At 42.8% G+C, this 16,429-nt stretch overlaps 1 protein-coding gene across 1 annotated transcript; it reads left to right on the top strand.

The window, feature by feature from the left end:
* The first annotated feature begins 4,969 nt into the window (after positions 1-4,969).
* On the top strand, positions 4,970-7,976 carry LOC106599766 (glutathione-specific gamma-glutamylcyclotransferase 1). The gene has a single exon (XM_082957179.1). It carries the CDS (start codon positions 4,995-4,997, stop codon positions 5,316-5,318), a length of 324 nt encoding a protein of 107 aa, XP_082813305.1. The 5' UTR covers positions 4,970-4,994; the 3' UTR covers positions 5,319-7,976.
* Positions 7,977-16,429: the final 8,453 nt, after the last annotated feature.

The raw sequence follows: 16,429 nt of genomic DNA, 5'->3' as shown, positions 1-16,429 counted from the left end.
CAATGAGGCAGTGATCGCTGAGATCTTGATTGAAAACAGCAGGGGTGAATTTGGAGGGCGAGTTAGTTAGGATGACATCTATGAGGGTGCCCGTGTTTACGGATTTGGGGTTGTACCTGGTAGGTTCATTGATAATTTGTGAGATTGAGGGCATCAAGCTTAGATTGTAGGACGGCCGGGGTGTTAAGCATGTCTCAGTTTAGGTCACCTAGTAGCACGAGCTCAGAAGATAGATGGGGGGCAATCAATTCACATATGGTATCGAGGGCACAGCTGGGGGCAGAGGGAGGTCTATAGCAAGCGGCAACAGTGAGAGACTTGTTTCTGGAAAGGTGAATTTTTTTAAGTAGAAGCTCGAATTGTTTGGGTACAGACTTGGATAGTAATACAGAACTCTGCAGGCTATCTTTGCAGTAGATTGCAACACCGCCCCCTTTGGCAGTTCTATCTTGGTGGAAAATGTTATAGTTAGCGATGGAGATTTCAGGGTTTTTGGCGGTTTTCCTAAGCCATGATTCAGACATGGCTAAGACATCTGGGTTGGCAGAGTGTGCTAAAGCAGTGAATAAAACAAACTTAGGGAGTAGGCTTCTGATGTTAACATGCATGAAAGCAAGGCTTTTACGGTTACAGAGGTCAACAAATGAGAGCACCTGGGGAGTGGGAGTGGAGCTAGGCACTGCAGGACCTGGATTAACCTCCACATCACCAGAGGAACAGAGGAGAAGTAGGCTGAAGGTAAATCTTGTACTTAAGCGTCATTCATTGATCAGGTATGATACAAGCTTATATAGGGTGCTAGAGAGACACCTAAGAAGAGAACAGATGTTAAAAGGGCTTTACAATACTTGGATCTTATTCTGCAAGCTAATGCTTCTATTTATAGCTAATCTCATTAGCTGCTTCTGCGGTATCGCACTATGTGACACTCAAGGATATAATGTGAGCTCCGTTTTCACACATGGTTAAAAAGAGACTGCAGGCTTGCTGCTTGCCTTACTTTCCTGACAGTGGAGAGCAATGAAGCAAACATTCATATACATACAGTACTTCAAAGTACTTCAAAGAGAGTAAACATGTATTTTTCAAACACTACTATCACACCAACATCCATGGTGGAATTGCAAGATCTCAAGCAAAGCATTTTTACAGGATATACTCAATTCAACTCACAAGTTTGGACATTGGACAGCCAGTGTCACTGTCAGTCTATGTATAACCAGGGAACATAATGTAAGAGCTTTCAACATCCTGTGAATGGAGCAAAAATAGCTTGCCGTTTCTGTGTTACGTAAACTATCCTCTGAAATACAATGAACGGATGGAAGAATTAATGAATTAAGTAATTCATGAATTAATGAATTATTGAATTACTTTATATGTCTGTGTCTTTTATGTGACTCATGATTATTAGATACCATTTTCAGTAAATCAAACGACTACAAGATTGCAAGTACAGTAGGCTACATTGCACATTACTTCCAGTGACACCTCAAGTAAAGATCAAATTACACACTTAATAATTCCCCTCTCCTATCAAAACAGTTGTGATGCTCAAAATCAATTCAGATAGTAGAGGAGAATGGGGTAAGTTGAGCCATTTTTTTTCATTCAGCATTACTCCGTCAATAGAAATAGTATAATTTTCTGACAAAGATGTACACATATATTTCTCTGGTAATAATCAGAATTAATTTAAACATTTCAGTTTTGAAAACATAGCTTGTCCAAAAAAAGTGGTCTCTTGGCACAACTTACCTCAGTTTTCACAACTTACCACATACCTGGGGTAAGTTTTGCCAAGAGACCACTTTTTTTGTCTTTTAATCATTTTAACCGAAAGGTTGCTGGATCGAATCCCTGAGCTGACAAGGTAAAAATCTGTCGTTCAGCCCCTGAACAAGGCAGTTAACCCACTGTTCCCCGTAGGCCGTCATTGTAAATAAGAATTTGATCTTAACTGCCTCGCCTATTTAAATAAAGGTTAAATAAATAAAAAAATATTTAAACAATTTAGAAACAAGCATCATGAAACCTCTAACACAATACATTCATTTTACTTTGTGCAAATATTTTTGGGGACCAAATTTGCTTACCTCTTTTTCCATGCCATGTGGTTTCTTCCTTCACAGACTCCATGAAATGATGACCTCTTCCTAAATATTTGGTCAAATTATTAATTTGGTTTATGGCTTCCTAGAAACAATGGTGGCTCAATCTACGTTTTGGTTTAATTTATCCCACTCTCCCCTACAGATCACTCATATAATCCCATGTTATTGTTTTCAGTGTCTGTTCGTCAGATACATTGTTATGGCAACATTGTAACGTTTGAAAACAGGATTCCAGAAAATGTTTAGCTCTCGATAAGGTTTATAATTGGTCGGTTTGTACTTCAAGTACGACCTCTTCTATGATATCATTGGTCAGCAACGTCTTGGTCTGACTTCCCGCCACAACACATACACGTGTCTGTCTGTACACCAATATACTGTTGTAGTAGTACTGCACATTGGTTGATAGACACACCAAACTGATTGTACATATAGAAGTTACGGTGAGAGATACTAGGCCTATGTATCAGCTATTTTACATTTTATCAACATCATTGGGTAGACTATGATAGGGTTATTATGATAGGGTTATTACCCATTAGCAAGACTATTCGAAACGCCTAGGAAAAACCATGGTCAGCGATATGCATTTATAGCGAATAGTTTAGCGGTCTCATGCTTCGGAATGCATCTACAAAGGAGAGGGAGCTCCACCGGTAACATCGTATAACAGCTCCCACTGGCCACACACCTCAATTAAACGTCTATTCCACTTTGGTTCAACGTGGAAACAACTTTGATTCAACCAGTGTGTGCCCAGCGGCCTATTTCTTGACAGAAGAAAATTGGCAACACTTTACATCTTCTCTTACATATTACCTGAACACGTCCAACTAACCATAATGACGCTTCTGGACATTACTGCATCAGAAAAACCCAGCCTGTGGATATTCGGATATGGCTCATTAGTCTGGAAACCAGACTTCAAATACAAGAGAAACAACGTCGGTTATATCAAAGGATATAGTAGACGCTTCTGGCATGGCGACAATTTTCATCGAGGAGACAAAGACTTGGTAAGTCTACCTTCAGAAATGTAATCAGTGTATTTGCTGCTGCTGTAGACAGACAGAATATTATCTCAGATCAAACTGTTGAGCTTCAGAAAGTGGGAAGTCAAATGAAAAGTCTAATAAAAAAAAGTCTGATTTGTGATGCAAACATATTGGTTATGGAAATGTCAATGTACATAAAGGTCTGGCATGGCCCAAAATACCTAACCTGATAGGCTCACATGTAGTAGGCTACTCTAGCCTAAGTGGAAATGAATTGGTAAAACAATACACGTGTCTGTGCGTTGATCCTCATGTGCTCTGTTCATCTCTGTCCTTATCTCTATGGTCCTTATCCTCCACAGCCAGGTAGAGTGGTGACTTTAGTGGAAGATCATGATGTAAGTGGCCTTGTTTGAAAATAACCCAGAACACACCTACAGCTCACATTTGTTTTGATCCTGTCTACCATGAATAACATATTGAACCTTAATCGATGCAGGGTGGATTTTTTTCAATATGATTATGATGGTTCAACACATTAAATGTTTGAGCTTAGGTTTTGTACATTTCCCTGATAAAATAAATCATACATCAATTCCAAAACACTTGTTACAGTGTTTGGATTCAAGGTCAGGATTTGATATAATGATTTTAGCATACATCTGTAAATTCACTTGAAAGTGGCATCCAGAGTGCAAATTATACTGTGACATTAGAGGGATCTCTATTGTTTTATGGGCTTTATAGTAAAGACATGTAATTTAACTTTGACCTTTTAATGTGTCATGAACACAACCAGCCATTATGTTTTTATCGGATTGTCAAACAAATCACTTCAAAAAGTAGATTAAAGGAGAAGCTCACTATTTTACAACTTGATGTTAGATGGTCCCTCACCCTGAAAGTAGTCTATGGGCCAATGAGAAACTGTAGTCCATGGTTCAGTTTTCTTTTAGCAGCCATTACAAACTTCAGCTAACTTTAGCCACCACACGCTAACAATCAATGGAAGTGATGGGGGCATTTGACCATATATTTTTTATATACCTTTAAGTACCATCAAACCAAATAGGGAGTTGATTTGAATTGATTTCAGGTGATTTAGACATCTTTTTTTTTTTAAACATGCCTCCAGCACTTCCATTGATTGTTAGCTTGTGTTGGCTAAAGTTAGTTGAAGTTTGTAGTGGCTGTTTAAAGAAAACGCATCAATGGATTACAGTTTCTCTTGGCCCATAGACTATTTTCAGAGTGAGGAACCATCTAACATCAAGTTGTAAAATAGTGAACTACTCCTTTAAGTAGGTTACCTGCGCATGTTCATCTACTCCAAAATAAGTCCATTATCTGAACAGTGCACTCTACACCCGCAATTTGAATGGAAGAAATCTATTACAAACACCGTAAGTGTAATGACATTCAGCCTACAAAGTGGTGTGTATTCATGGATTCCAAGGGAATTCCCCAAAAATGTATGATTTCTCATTCGTGTTTCATAATTTTCCTTCATTTCGCAAGAGGCTGAATCTATTTCACCAGAGAAAGCATCCGAGCGAGGCAAACAGCACCCCTCTTTCTTAGTATCTGTAGCCCATGTATCCGATGCTATTTGGCCAAAAATAATAACACGTCATACTCTTTTTGGCCATACGGCATCAGATACACGGGCTACACGTGCTAAGACAGAGGGTTGCTGTTTCGCTGGCTCGGATACTTTCTCAAGTGATATTGATGTCTTGCTGTAGGTGCGCGTCTTGGTGAAAATGATCAATATATTCTATATATTCAATCTGATTACCTACTTCTCCTGCCCCAGTTTAACATCCATCTCTTCTCACTGCAGGCTTGCACCTGGGGGGTAGCCTACGAGGTCAGCGACTCCCAAATGGAGGAGTCTCTGCAGTATCTGAATGTGAGAGAGGCTGTGCTGGGGGGCTACGTCACCAAGATGGTGGAGTTCACTCCCAGAGAGAAGTGCCAAGGGTCTTTGCTTGCCCTGGTCTACATCGCCACCTCTGACAACCCCATATACCTTGGGCCTGCCACTCCCACAGAGATAGCTGCTCAGATTGCCATCTGCAGAGGCAACACGGGCCACAACATAGAGTACCTCCTTCGCCTGGCTGAGTTCATGAGGCTGTACTGTCCCGAGGTAGAGGATGACCATCTCTTCTCCATAGAGGCAGCCGCGCTGGCTCTGGTCATCTGAACTACCAGGGCCAGGGATACTCACATCAGACCAACGATACGACCACTCAATGCTACGACACGCATACTTGTTAATATGATCAATGTGAAGAGAGTGCGAGTCACTACGCCTCATAAAAAGGGTCAACATGTCATGATCACTAGCGGTTCTGGGGGGCAGGGGGGGCCATTGCCCCTGTGACAACAATTTTGGACCCCCTTGTGCCCCCCCCTAAATGTGGAGTATGAAATAATTTTTACATATCCGTTATTAGACAGTGGCAACGCGGAACACTAATTTAACCCACACATTTTCTAGAGGGACGGCTTTAGGCGGAACACAATAGTATCGTACCACATGCAAAACGATATGACAACAATAACATCTAATGTAACTGGCCCCTCTAACTGTACAACTGGCCCCAGCTTGGCCCCCCCAGTTGAAATTGTCTAGAACCGCCACTAGTCATGATCACTGTTTTTGTTGTCCATTGTCTGTGAACGACCATGACATTGAAATGTTTTAAGCTAAATGGGCAATGAGATTACAAGTAAGGTGCTGTATGTTTCTCTACAAGGTGTGTAAAGGGAAATCTGAAATTCTTATATTTCTTGCAATCTTGTGCAAAAATGGTGACAGAATTCACCTTAACCTTTACCAGTAACTTGGTTAATAAGGACTATGTTTGTACACAAATCTGCTTCGTAGTATAGCCATGAACAGCATTTATTGTACACTTTGATTACATATCAAAGAATAACTTAATCATACAGTAGTCTTGCATTGCGTACCAGACTCCTAGGGTCTTTTACTATGAAGACAGAGGCTGGCTGATTGAAGAATCTACTCATATAAAATAGAACATTTAACCTTTACCTCAGTGGCGTACCACAGTTTAACCTTAACCATTACACCACGCCGTCTGACATTATTAAAGCTATATAACAACATCCTACCCTTTCCCAGCAACAAGAGATATGTCTTATGTTGGGAAATTGGGAACCTATCTAAATGAAGAAAGCTAGTGATTTTTAACAACTATGAAGAGACTCTATCTCTCAATCGTCTGGTGCAGAATCAGACTCCTTATCCATTAGGCCACGCAGTCTGTGATTATTAAATCTACATAACAATGTCCTACCCTTTCCAGGCAACAGGAGACATGTCTTATTTAGGGAAATCGGGAACCTGTCTAAATAAGTAAAGCTAGTGAAATTGAACGACCATGAAGGAACTCGAAACCTCAATCTTCTGATTCGAAGTTCGATGTCTTATCCATTAGACCACTCAGTCTACTTCTACACAGTGCCTTCGGAAAGTATTCAGACCCCTTGACTTTTTCCACATTTTGTTCCGTACAGCGTTATTCTAGAATTGATTAAATCGTTTTTTCCCCCTCATCAATCTACACACAATACCCCATAATGACAAAGCAAAAAATGGTTTCTAGAAATGTTTGCAAATTTATAAAACATAAAAAATGGAAATATTTCATTTACATAAGTAATCAGACCCTTTACTCAGTACTTTGTTGAAGCACCTTTGGCAGCGATAACAGCTTCGAATCTTCTTGGGTATGACGCTACAAGCTTGGCCCACCTGTGTTTGGGGAGTTTCTCCCAATCTCTGCAGATCCTCTCAAACTCTGTCAGATTGGATGGGGAGCGTTGATGCACAGCTATTTTCGATCGGGTTCAAGTCTGGGCTCTGGCTGGGCCACTCAAGGACATTCAGAGACTTGTCCCGAAGCCACTCCTGCGTTGTCTTGGCTGTGTGCTTAGGGTCGTTGTCCTGTTGAAGGTGAACCTTCACCCCAGTCTGAGGCCCTGAGCGCTCTGGAGCAGGTTTTCATCAAGGATTTCTCTGTACTTTGCGCCGTTCATCTTTGCCTCAATCCTGACTAGTCTCCTGCCGCTGAAAAACATCTCTACAGCATGATGCTGCCACCACCATGCTTCACTGTAGGGATGGTGCCAGGTTTCCTCCAGACCTGAAGCTTGGCATTCAAGCCAAAGAGTTCAATCTTGGTTTCATCAGACCAGAGAATCTTGTTTTGGCAATCTCCAAACGGGCTGTCATGTGCCTTTAACTGAGGAGTGGCTTCCATCTGGCCATTCTAACATAAAGGCCTGATTGGTGGAGAGCTGCAGATATGGTTGTCCTTCTGGAAGGTTCCCCATCTCCACAGAGGAACTCTAGAGCTCTGTCAGTGACCTCCCTGACCAAGGCCCTTCTCTACCGATTGCTCAATTTGGCCGGGCGACCAGCTCTAGGAAGAGTCTTGATGGTTCCAAACTTCTTCCATTTAAGAATGATGGAGGCCACTGTGTTCTTGGGGACCTTCAATGCTGCAGACATTTTTTGGTACCCTTCCCCAGATCTCTACGGACAATTCCTTCAACCTCATGGCTTGGGTTTTGCTCTGACATGCACTGTGTCTTTCCAAATCATGCCAATCAATTGAATTTACCACAGGTTGACTCCCATCAAGTTGTAGAAACATCTCAAAGATGATGACTGGAAACAGGATGCACCTGAGCTCAATTTCAAGTCTCATAGCAAAGGTTTTGAATACTTATGTAAATATTTTTTTACATTAAAAAAATAACTTTTAATACATTTGCAAAATGTCTTAAAACCGGTTGTCACTTTGTCATTATGGCGTTCGTGTGTAGATTGATGAGGGAAAAAATGTACTTAATCCATTTTAGAATAAGGCTGTAACGTAACAAATTGTGGAAAAAGTCAAGGGGTCTGAATGCTTTCCAAATGCACTGTAACTTCCTACAATACTACACATTTTTCCATGGGGCAAGTAGCAGTTTTATACCTAATCTCATGCTATTCTACACATTTTGCAATGAGGCTGAGAGAAATGAGCATTTTTAAAGCAAATTTCCCGCAATTCTGCACATATTGCCATGGGACAGAGAAAAAGTAGCAGTTTTACAGCTAATTTCCTGTCATTCAATTTTTTTTGCCATGCCTTATGACGTGTTCATATGCTATCTGGAGGGGGAGGGGACCTCTAGGGGGTCCCCAACCCCCCTCCAAAAATAAATATATACACTCAGTGGCCCGTTTATTAGGTACATCACCCCGTTCTCCTACAGACAGTGAGTCACGTGGCCGGCAGACACGTGGCAGGCAGATAGGCATTGAGGCATTCAGTTACTGTTCGATTGAACGTTAGAATGGGCAAAACGTGTGACCTAAGCAACTTTGAGCATGATATGATCATCAGTGCCAGGTGCGTTGGTTCCCGTATCTCAGAAACGGCCCACCTCCTGGGCTTTTCACGCACGACTGTCTAGGATTTACAGGGAATGGTGCAACAAACAAAAAATATCCAGTCAGTGGCAGTCCTGTGAGTGGAAAAAGCTAATTGATGAGAGGTCGAAGGAAAATGGCAAGAGTTGTGCAACCACACCAGGCTCCACTCCTATCAGCTAAAACAAGAAGAAGTGTCTCCAGTGGGCACGCAATCACCAGAAGTGGACAATCGAGGAGTGGAAAAACATTGCCTGGTCCAACGAATCCCGGTTCCTGTTGCGCCATGCTGATGGCAGACTCAGGATTTGGCTTAAGCAGCATGAATCCATGGCCTCATCCTGCCTGGTGTCAACGGTACAGGATGGTGGCGGTAGTGTAATGGTGTGGGGAATGTTTTCCTGGGACATGTTAGGTCCCTTGATACCAATTGAGCAATGTTTCCATGACCCGAAGACTTCAGGCTGTTTTGGAGGCAAAGGGGGGTCTGACCCGGTGCTACATGGGTGTACATATTAAACTGGCCAGATATACAGTGGCTTGCGAAAGTGTTCACCCCCTTGGCATTTTTCTTATTTTGTTGCCTTACAACCTGGAATTAAAATAGATTTTTGGGGGTGTTTGTATCACTTGACTTACACAACATGCCTACCACTTTGAAGATTCAAAATATTTTTTATTGTGAAACAAACAAGAAATAAGACAACAAAACAGAAAACTTGAGTGTGCATAACTATTCACCCCCCCCCCAAAGTCAATACTTTGTAGAGACACCTTTTGCAGCAATTACAGCTGCAAGTATATAGGGGTATGTCTCTATAAGCTTGGCACATCAAGCCACTGGGATTTTTGCCAATTTTTCAAGGCAAAACTGCTCCAGCTCCTTCAAGTTGGATGGGTTCCTCTGGTGTACAGCAATCTTTAAGTCATACCCGCAGATTCTCAATTGGATTGAGGTCTGGGCTTTGACTAGGCCATTCCAAGACATTTAAATGTTTTCCCTTAAACCACTCAAGTTTTGCTTTACCAGTATGATTAGGGTCATTGTCCTGCTGGAAGGTAAACTTCCATCCCAGTCTCAAATCTCTTGAAGACTGAAACAGGTTTCCCTCAAGAATTTCCCTGTATTTAGCGCCACCATGCTTCACTGTGGGGATGTAGTTCTCTGGGTGATGAGAGGTGTTGGGTTTGTGCCAGATATAGCGTTTTCCTTGATGGCCATAAAGCTCAATTTTAGTCTCATCTAACCAGAGTACCTTCTTCCATATGTTTGGGGAGTCTCGCACATGCCTTTTGGTGAACACCAAACGTGTTTGCTTATTTTTTTCTTTAAGCAATGGCTTTTTTCTGGCCACTCTTCTGTAAAGCCCAGCTCTGTGGAGTGTACAGCTTAAAGTCGTCCTATGGACAGATACTCCAACCTCCGCTGTGGAGCTTTGCAGCTCCTTCAGGGTTATCTTTGGTCTCTTTGTTGCCTCTCTGATTAATGCCCTCCTTGCCTGGTCCATGAGTTTTGGTGGGCGGCCCTCTCTTGGCAGGTTTGTTGTGGTGCCATATAATTTCCTTTATTTTTTAATAATGGATTTAATGGTGCTCCGTGAGATGTTCAAAGTTTCGTATATTTTTTTGAACCCAACCCTGATCTGTACTTCTCCACAACTTTGTCGCTGACATGTTTGGAGAGCTCCTTGGTCTTCTTGGTGCCGCTTGCTTGGTGGTGCCCCTTGCTTAGTGGTGTTGCAGACTCTGGGGCCTTTCAGAACAGGTGTATATATATACTGAGATCATGTGACAGATCATGTGTCACTGAGATTGCACACAGGTGGACTTTATTTAAGTGACTTCTGAAGGTAATTGGTTGCACCAGATCTTATTTAGGGGCTTCATAGAGATGCACGCACCACTTTTCAGTTTTTTATTTTAGAGAACTTTTTTAAACAAGTAATTTTTTTCATTTCACTTCACCAATTTGGACAATTTTGTCTATGTCAATTACATGAAATCCAAATAAAAATCCATTGAAATTACAGGTTGTGCAACACAATGCAACACAATAGGAAAAATGCCAAGGGGGGTTGAATTCTTTTGCAAGGCACTATATTGGCTCAGGGGTGTGAATACTTATATAAATTAGATATTTCTGTGTTTCATTTTCAATACATTTGCAAAGATTTCTAAAAACATGTTTTTATTTTTTCATTATGGGGTATTTTGTGTAGATAGGTAAGAAAAATGTTTTATTTTATAAACTGTAACTAGGCCAATATATATATACTGCTCAAAAAAATAAAGGGAACACTTAAACAACACAATGTAACTCCAAGTCAATCACACTACTGTGAAATCAAACTGTCCACTTAGGAAGCAACACTGATTGTCAATAAATTTCACATGCTGTTGTGCAAATGGAATAGACAACAGGTGGAAATTATAGGTAATAAGCAAGACACCCCCAATAAAGGAGTGGTTCTGCAGGTGGAGACCACAGACCACTTCTCAGTTCCTATGCTTCCTGGCTGATGTCTTGGTCACTTTTGAATGCTGGCAGTGCTTTCACTCTAGTGGTAGCATGAGACAGAGTCTACAACCCACACAAGTGGCTCAGGTAGTGCAGCTCATCCAGGATGGCAAATCAATGCGAGCTGTGGCAAGAAGGTTTGCTGTGTCTGTCAGCGTAGTGTCCAGAGCATGGAGGCGCTACCAGGAGACAGGCCAGTACATCAGGAGACGTGGAGGAGGCCGTAGGAGGGCAACAACCCAGCAGCAGGACCGCTACCTCCGCCTTTGTGCAAGGAGGAGCAGGAGGAACACTGCCAGAGCCCTGCAAAATGACCTCCAGCAGGCCACAAATGTGCATGTGTCTGCTCAAACGGTCAGAAACAGACTCCATGAGGGTGGTATGAGGGCCCGACGTCCACAGGTGGGGGTTGTGCTTACAGCCCAACACCGTGCAGGATGTTTGGCATTTGCCAGAGAACACCAAGATTGGTAAATTCGCCACTGGTGCCCTGTGCTCTTCAGAGATGAAAGCAGGTTCACACTGAGCACGTGACAGACGTCACAGAGTCTGGAGACGCCGTGGAGAATGCTCTGCTGCCTGCAACATCCTCCAGCATGACCAGTTTGGCGGTGGGTCAGTCATGGTGTGGGGTGGCATTTCTTTGGGGGGCCACACAGCCCTCCATGTGCTCGCCAGAGGTAGCCTGACTGCCATTAGGTACCGAGATGAGATCCTCAGACCCCTTGTGAGACCATATGCTGGTGCGGTTGGCCCTGGGTTCCTCCTAATGCAAGACAATGCTAGACCTCATGTGGCTGGAGTGTGTCAGCAGTTCCTGCAAGAGGAAGGCATTGATGCTATGGACCGCCCGTTCCCCAGACCTGAATCCAATTGAGCACATCTGGGACATCATGTCTCGCTCCATCCACCAACGCCACGTTGCACCACAGACTGTCCAGGAGTTGGCAGATGCTTTAGTCCAGGTCTGGGAGGAGATCCCTCAGGAGACCATCCGCCACCTCATCAGGAGCATGCCCAGGCGTTGTAGGGAGGTCATACAGGCACGTGGAGGCCACACACACAACTGAGCCTCATTTTGACTTGTTTTAAGGACATTACATCAACGTTGGATCAGCCTGTAGTGTGGTTTTCCACTTTAATTTTGAGTGTGACTCCAAATCCAGACCTCCATGGGTTGATAAATTGGATTTCCATTGATTATTTTTGTGTGATTTTGTTGTCAGCACATTCAACTATGTAAAGAAAGAAGTATTTAATAAGATTATTTCTTTCATTCAGATCTAGGATGTGTTGTTTAAGTGTTCCCTTTATTTCTTTGAGCAGTATATATACAGTTGAAGTCGGAAGTTTACATACACTTAGGTTGGAGTCATTAAAACTCGTTTTTAACCACTCCACAAATGTCTTGTTAACACACTATAGTTTTGGCAAGTCGGTTAGGACATCTACTTCGTGCATGACACAAGTCATTTTTCCAACAATTGTTTACAGACAGATTATTTCACTGTATCACAATTCCAGTGGGTCAGAAGTTTACATACACTAAGTTGACTGTGCCTTTAAACAGCTTTGAAAATTCCAGAAAATGATGTCATGGCTTTAGAAGCTTCTGATAGGCTAATTGACATAATTTGAGTCAATTGGAGGTGTACCTGTAGATGTATTTCAAGGCCTACCTTCAAACTCAGTGCCTCTTTGCTTGACATCATGGGAAAATCAAAAGAAATCAGCCAAGACCTCAGAAAATAATTGTAGACCTCCACAAGTCTGGTTCATCCTTGGGAGCAATTTCCAAACGCCTGAAGGTACCACGTTCATCTGTACAAACAATAGTACGCAAGTATAAACACCATGGGACCACGCAGACGTCATACCGCTCAGGAAGGATACGCGTTCTGTCACCTTGAGATGAACGTACTTTGGTGCGAAAAGTGCAAATCAATCCCAGAACAACAGCAAAGGACCTTGTGAAGATGCTGGAGTAAACAGGTACAAAAGTATCTATATCCACAGTAAAATGAGTCCTATATCGACATAACCTGAAAGGCCGCTCAGCAAGGAAGAAGCCACTGCTTCAAAACCACCATAAAAAAAGCCAAACTACGGTTTGCAACTGCACATGGGGACAAAGATCGTACTTTTTGGAGAAATGTCCTCTGGTCTGATGAAACAAAAATAGAACTGTTTGGCCATAATGACCATCGTTATGTTTGGAGGAAAAAGGGGGAGGCTTGCAAGCCGAAGAACACCATCCCAACAGTGAAGCACGGGGGATGCATGTTGTGGGGATGCTTTGCTGCAGGAGGGACTGGTGCACTTCACAAAATAGATGGCATCATGCGGGAGGAAAATGATGTGGACATATTGAAGCAACATTTCAAGAAATCAGTCAGGAAGTTAAAGCTTGGTCGCAAATGGGTCTTCCAAATGGACAATGACCCTAAGCATATTTCCAAAGTTGTGGCAAAATGGCTTAAGGACAACAAAGTCAAGGTATTGGAGTGGCCATCACAAAGCCCTGACCTCAATCCTATAGAAAATGTGTGGGCAGAACTGAACAAGTGTGTGCAAGCAAGGAGGCCTACATACCAGACTCAAGTTACACCAGCTCTGTCAGGAGGAATGGGCCAAAATTCACCCAACTTATTGTGGGAAGCTTGTGGAAGGCTTCCCGAAATGTTTGACCCAAGTTAAACAAGTTAAAGGCAGTGCTACCAAATACTAATTGAGTGTATGTAAACTTCTGACCCACTGGGAATGTGATGAAAGAAATAAAAGCTGAAATAAATCATTCTCTCAGCTATTATTCTGACATTTCACATTCTTAAAATATAGTGGTGATCCTGGCTGACCTAAGACAGGGAATTTTTACTTGGATTACATGTCAGGAATTGTGAAAAACTCAGTTTAAATGTATTTGGCTAAGGTGTATGTAAACTTCTGACTTCAACTGTATATATATATATATATATATATATATATATATATATATATATATATATATATATATATATTAAGTACTAGTCAAAAGTTTGGACACACCAACTCATTCAAGGCTTTTTCTTTATGTTTACTATTTTCTACATTGTAGAATAATAGTAACGACATAAAAACTATTAAATAACACATATGGAATCATATAGTAACCCAAAAAGTGTGTGAAAAATCTGAATATATTTTATATTTAAGATTATCTGGTAAAAGTCCATATTATGGCAAGAACAGCTCAGATAAATGACAGTCCATCATTACTTTAAGACATGAAGGTCATTCAATTCGGAAACATTTCAAGAACTTTGAAAGTTTCTTCAAGTGCATTCACGATAACAATCAAGCGCTTTGAAGAAACTGGTTCTCATGAGGACCACCACAGGAAAGGAAGACCCAGAGTTACCTCTGCTGCAGGGGACAAGTTGATTAGAGTTACCAGCCTCAGAAATTGCAGCCCAAATAAATGCTTCACAGTGTTCAAGTAACAGACACATCTAAACATCAACTGTTCAGAGGAGACTGAGTGAATCAGGCCTTCATGGTCGAATTGCTGCAAAGGAACCACTACTAAAGGACACCAATAAGAAACACGGGCACTGTACATTAGACTGGTGGAAATCTGTCCTTTGGTCAAAATGAGTCCAAATTTTTGATTTTTGGTTCCAACTGCTGTGTCTTTGTGAGACACAGAGTAGGTGAACGGAAGATCTCCGCATGTGTAGTTCTCACTGTGAAGCATGGTGGAGAAGGTGTGATGGTGTGGGGGTGCTTTGCTGGTGACACTGTCAGTGATATATTCAGAATTCAAGGCACACTTTACCAGCATGGCTACCACACCATTCTGCAACGATACGCCATCCCATCTGGTTTGCGCTTAGTGGGACTATCATTTGTTTTTCAACAGGACAATGACCCAACACACACGGGTGCTACGGAGGTGTATGTAACGACAATGCTTTTTACCGGTTTATGGTCTGACTTTAGAAACTGGTCTTGTCGTAGAACATGCATACCTCAGGTTGAGTCCTTGCTTGAGTCATGCAAATACTTATCCAGTGATGAAATAAGATTATTGCATTGCTCAATGAACTGTATATATTGTAGCTATTTCTATTTTTATATGAAGTCTATTTGCCTTTTTTTGTAAAGGAACAGGGATTTGTATGCTTTGTTTTCTTGCCAAGTGTAACGACCGTCGTCGCAATGAGACCAAGGTGCAGCGGAGGATGTGTTCATCATAAAGGATTTTAATAAACGAATGAACACTACAAACAAAACACGAAAAGAAACGACAGCCACACAGTCCTGTCAGGATTAACACAAACCCTGCATGTCTGCAGGAGGCCTGGCTCTGGGCGCAGGTACAGGACTCACCAGGCTGGGGAGACCCACAAGAGGCCTGGTCCTGGGAGGAGGCACAGGATAGACCAGGCTGGAGAGACACCCTGGAGGCCTTACACTATTATTTGACCATGCTGGTCATTTATGAACATTTTAACATTTTAACATCTTGACTATGTTCTGTTATAATATCCACCCTGCACAGCCAGAAGAGGACTGGCCACCCCTCATAGACTGGTTCCTCTCTAGGTTTCTTCCTAGGTTTTTGGCCTTTCTAGGGAGTTTTTCCTAGGGAGTTTTTCCTAGCCACCGTGCTTCTTTCACATGCTTTGCTTGCGGTTTGGGGTTTTAGGCTGGGTTTCTGTACAGCACTTTGAGAATATCAGCTGATGTACGAAGGGCTATATAAAAATAAATTTGATTTGATTTGATTTGGTCCTGGGAGGAGGCACAGGATAGACCAGGCTGGAGAGACCCACTGGAGGCCTGGTCCGAGGAGGAGGCACAGGATAAACCGGGCTGTGGGGGAGCACTGGAGTTCTGGTGCGTAGGCTTGCCATCCATACTACAGGCTGAATGCCCACTCTTGCCCGGCACGGGCGGAGCGCAGGCATAGGGCGAACTGAGCCCTCCCGGCGCCCCGGAGACACAGTGCGCAGAGCCGGCGCAGGATAACCTGGACCGAAACGGCGCACTGGAGACCAGGCACGCTGAGCTGGCACAATCCGCCCTGGCTCGATGCCCACACTCGCATGGCACTTGCGGAAGGCTGGCCTATAGCGCACCGGGCTATGAGTGCGCACTGGAGACACCGTGCGCTTCATAGCATAACACGGTGCCTGACCAGTACCACGCTGCTTCCGGTAAGCACGGGGAGTTGGCACAGGTCTCCAACCTGACTCTGCCACACTCCCCGTGTGCCCCCCCCCAAAAAAAATGTTTGGGGCTGCCTCTCGTGCCTGTTGCGCTCCCTTGCCTCATACCAGCACCTCTCCGCTCTCGCTGCCTC

This window comes from Salmo salar, chromosome 01 (genome assembly GCF_965601325.2).
Source record: "Salmo salar chromosome 01, fSalSal1, whole genome shotgun sequence".
NCBI lineage: Eukaryota > Metazoa > Chordata > Actinopteri > Salmoniformes > Salmonidae > Salmo > Salmo salar.
Note: the sequence above shows the minus strand (reverse complement) of the source record. Positions and strands in the feature narration are given on the sequence as shown.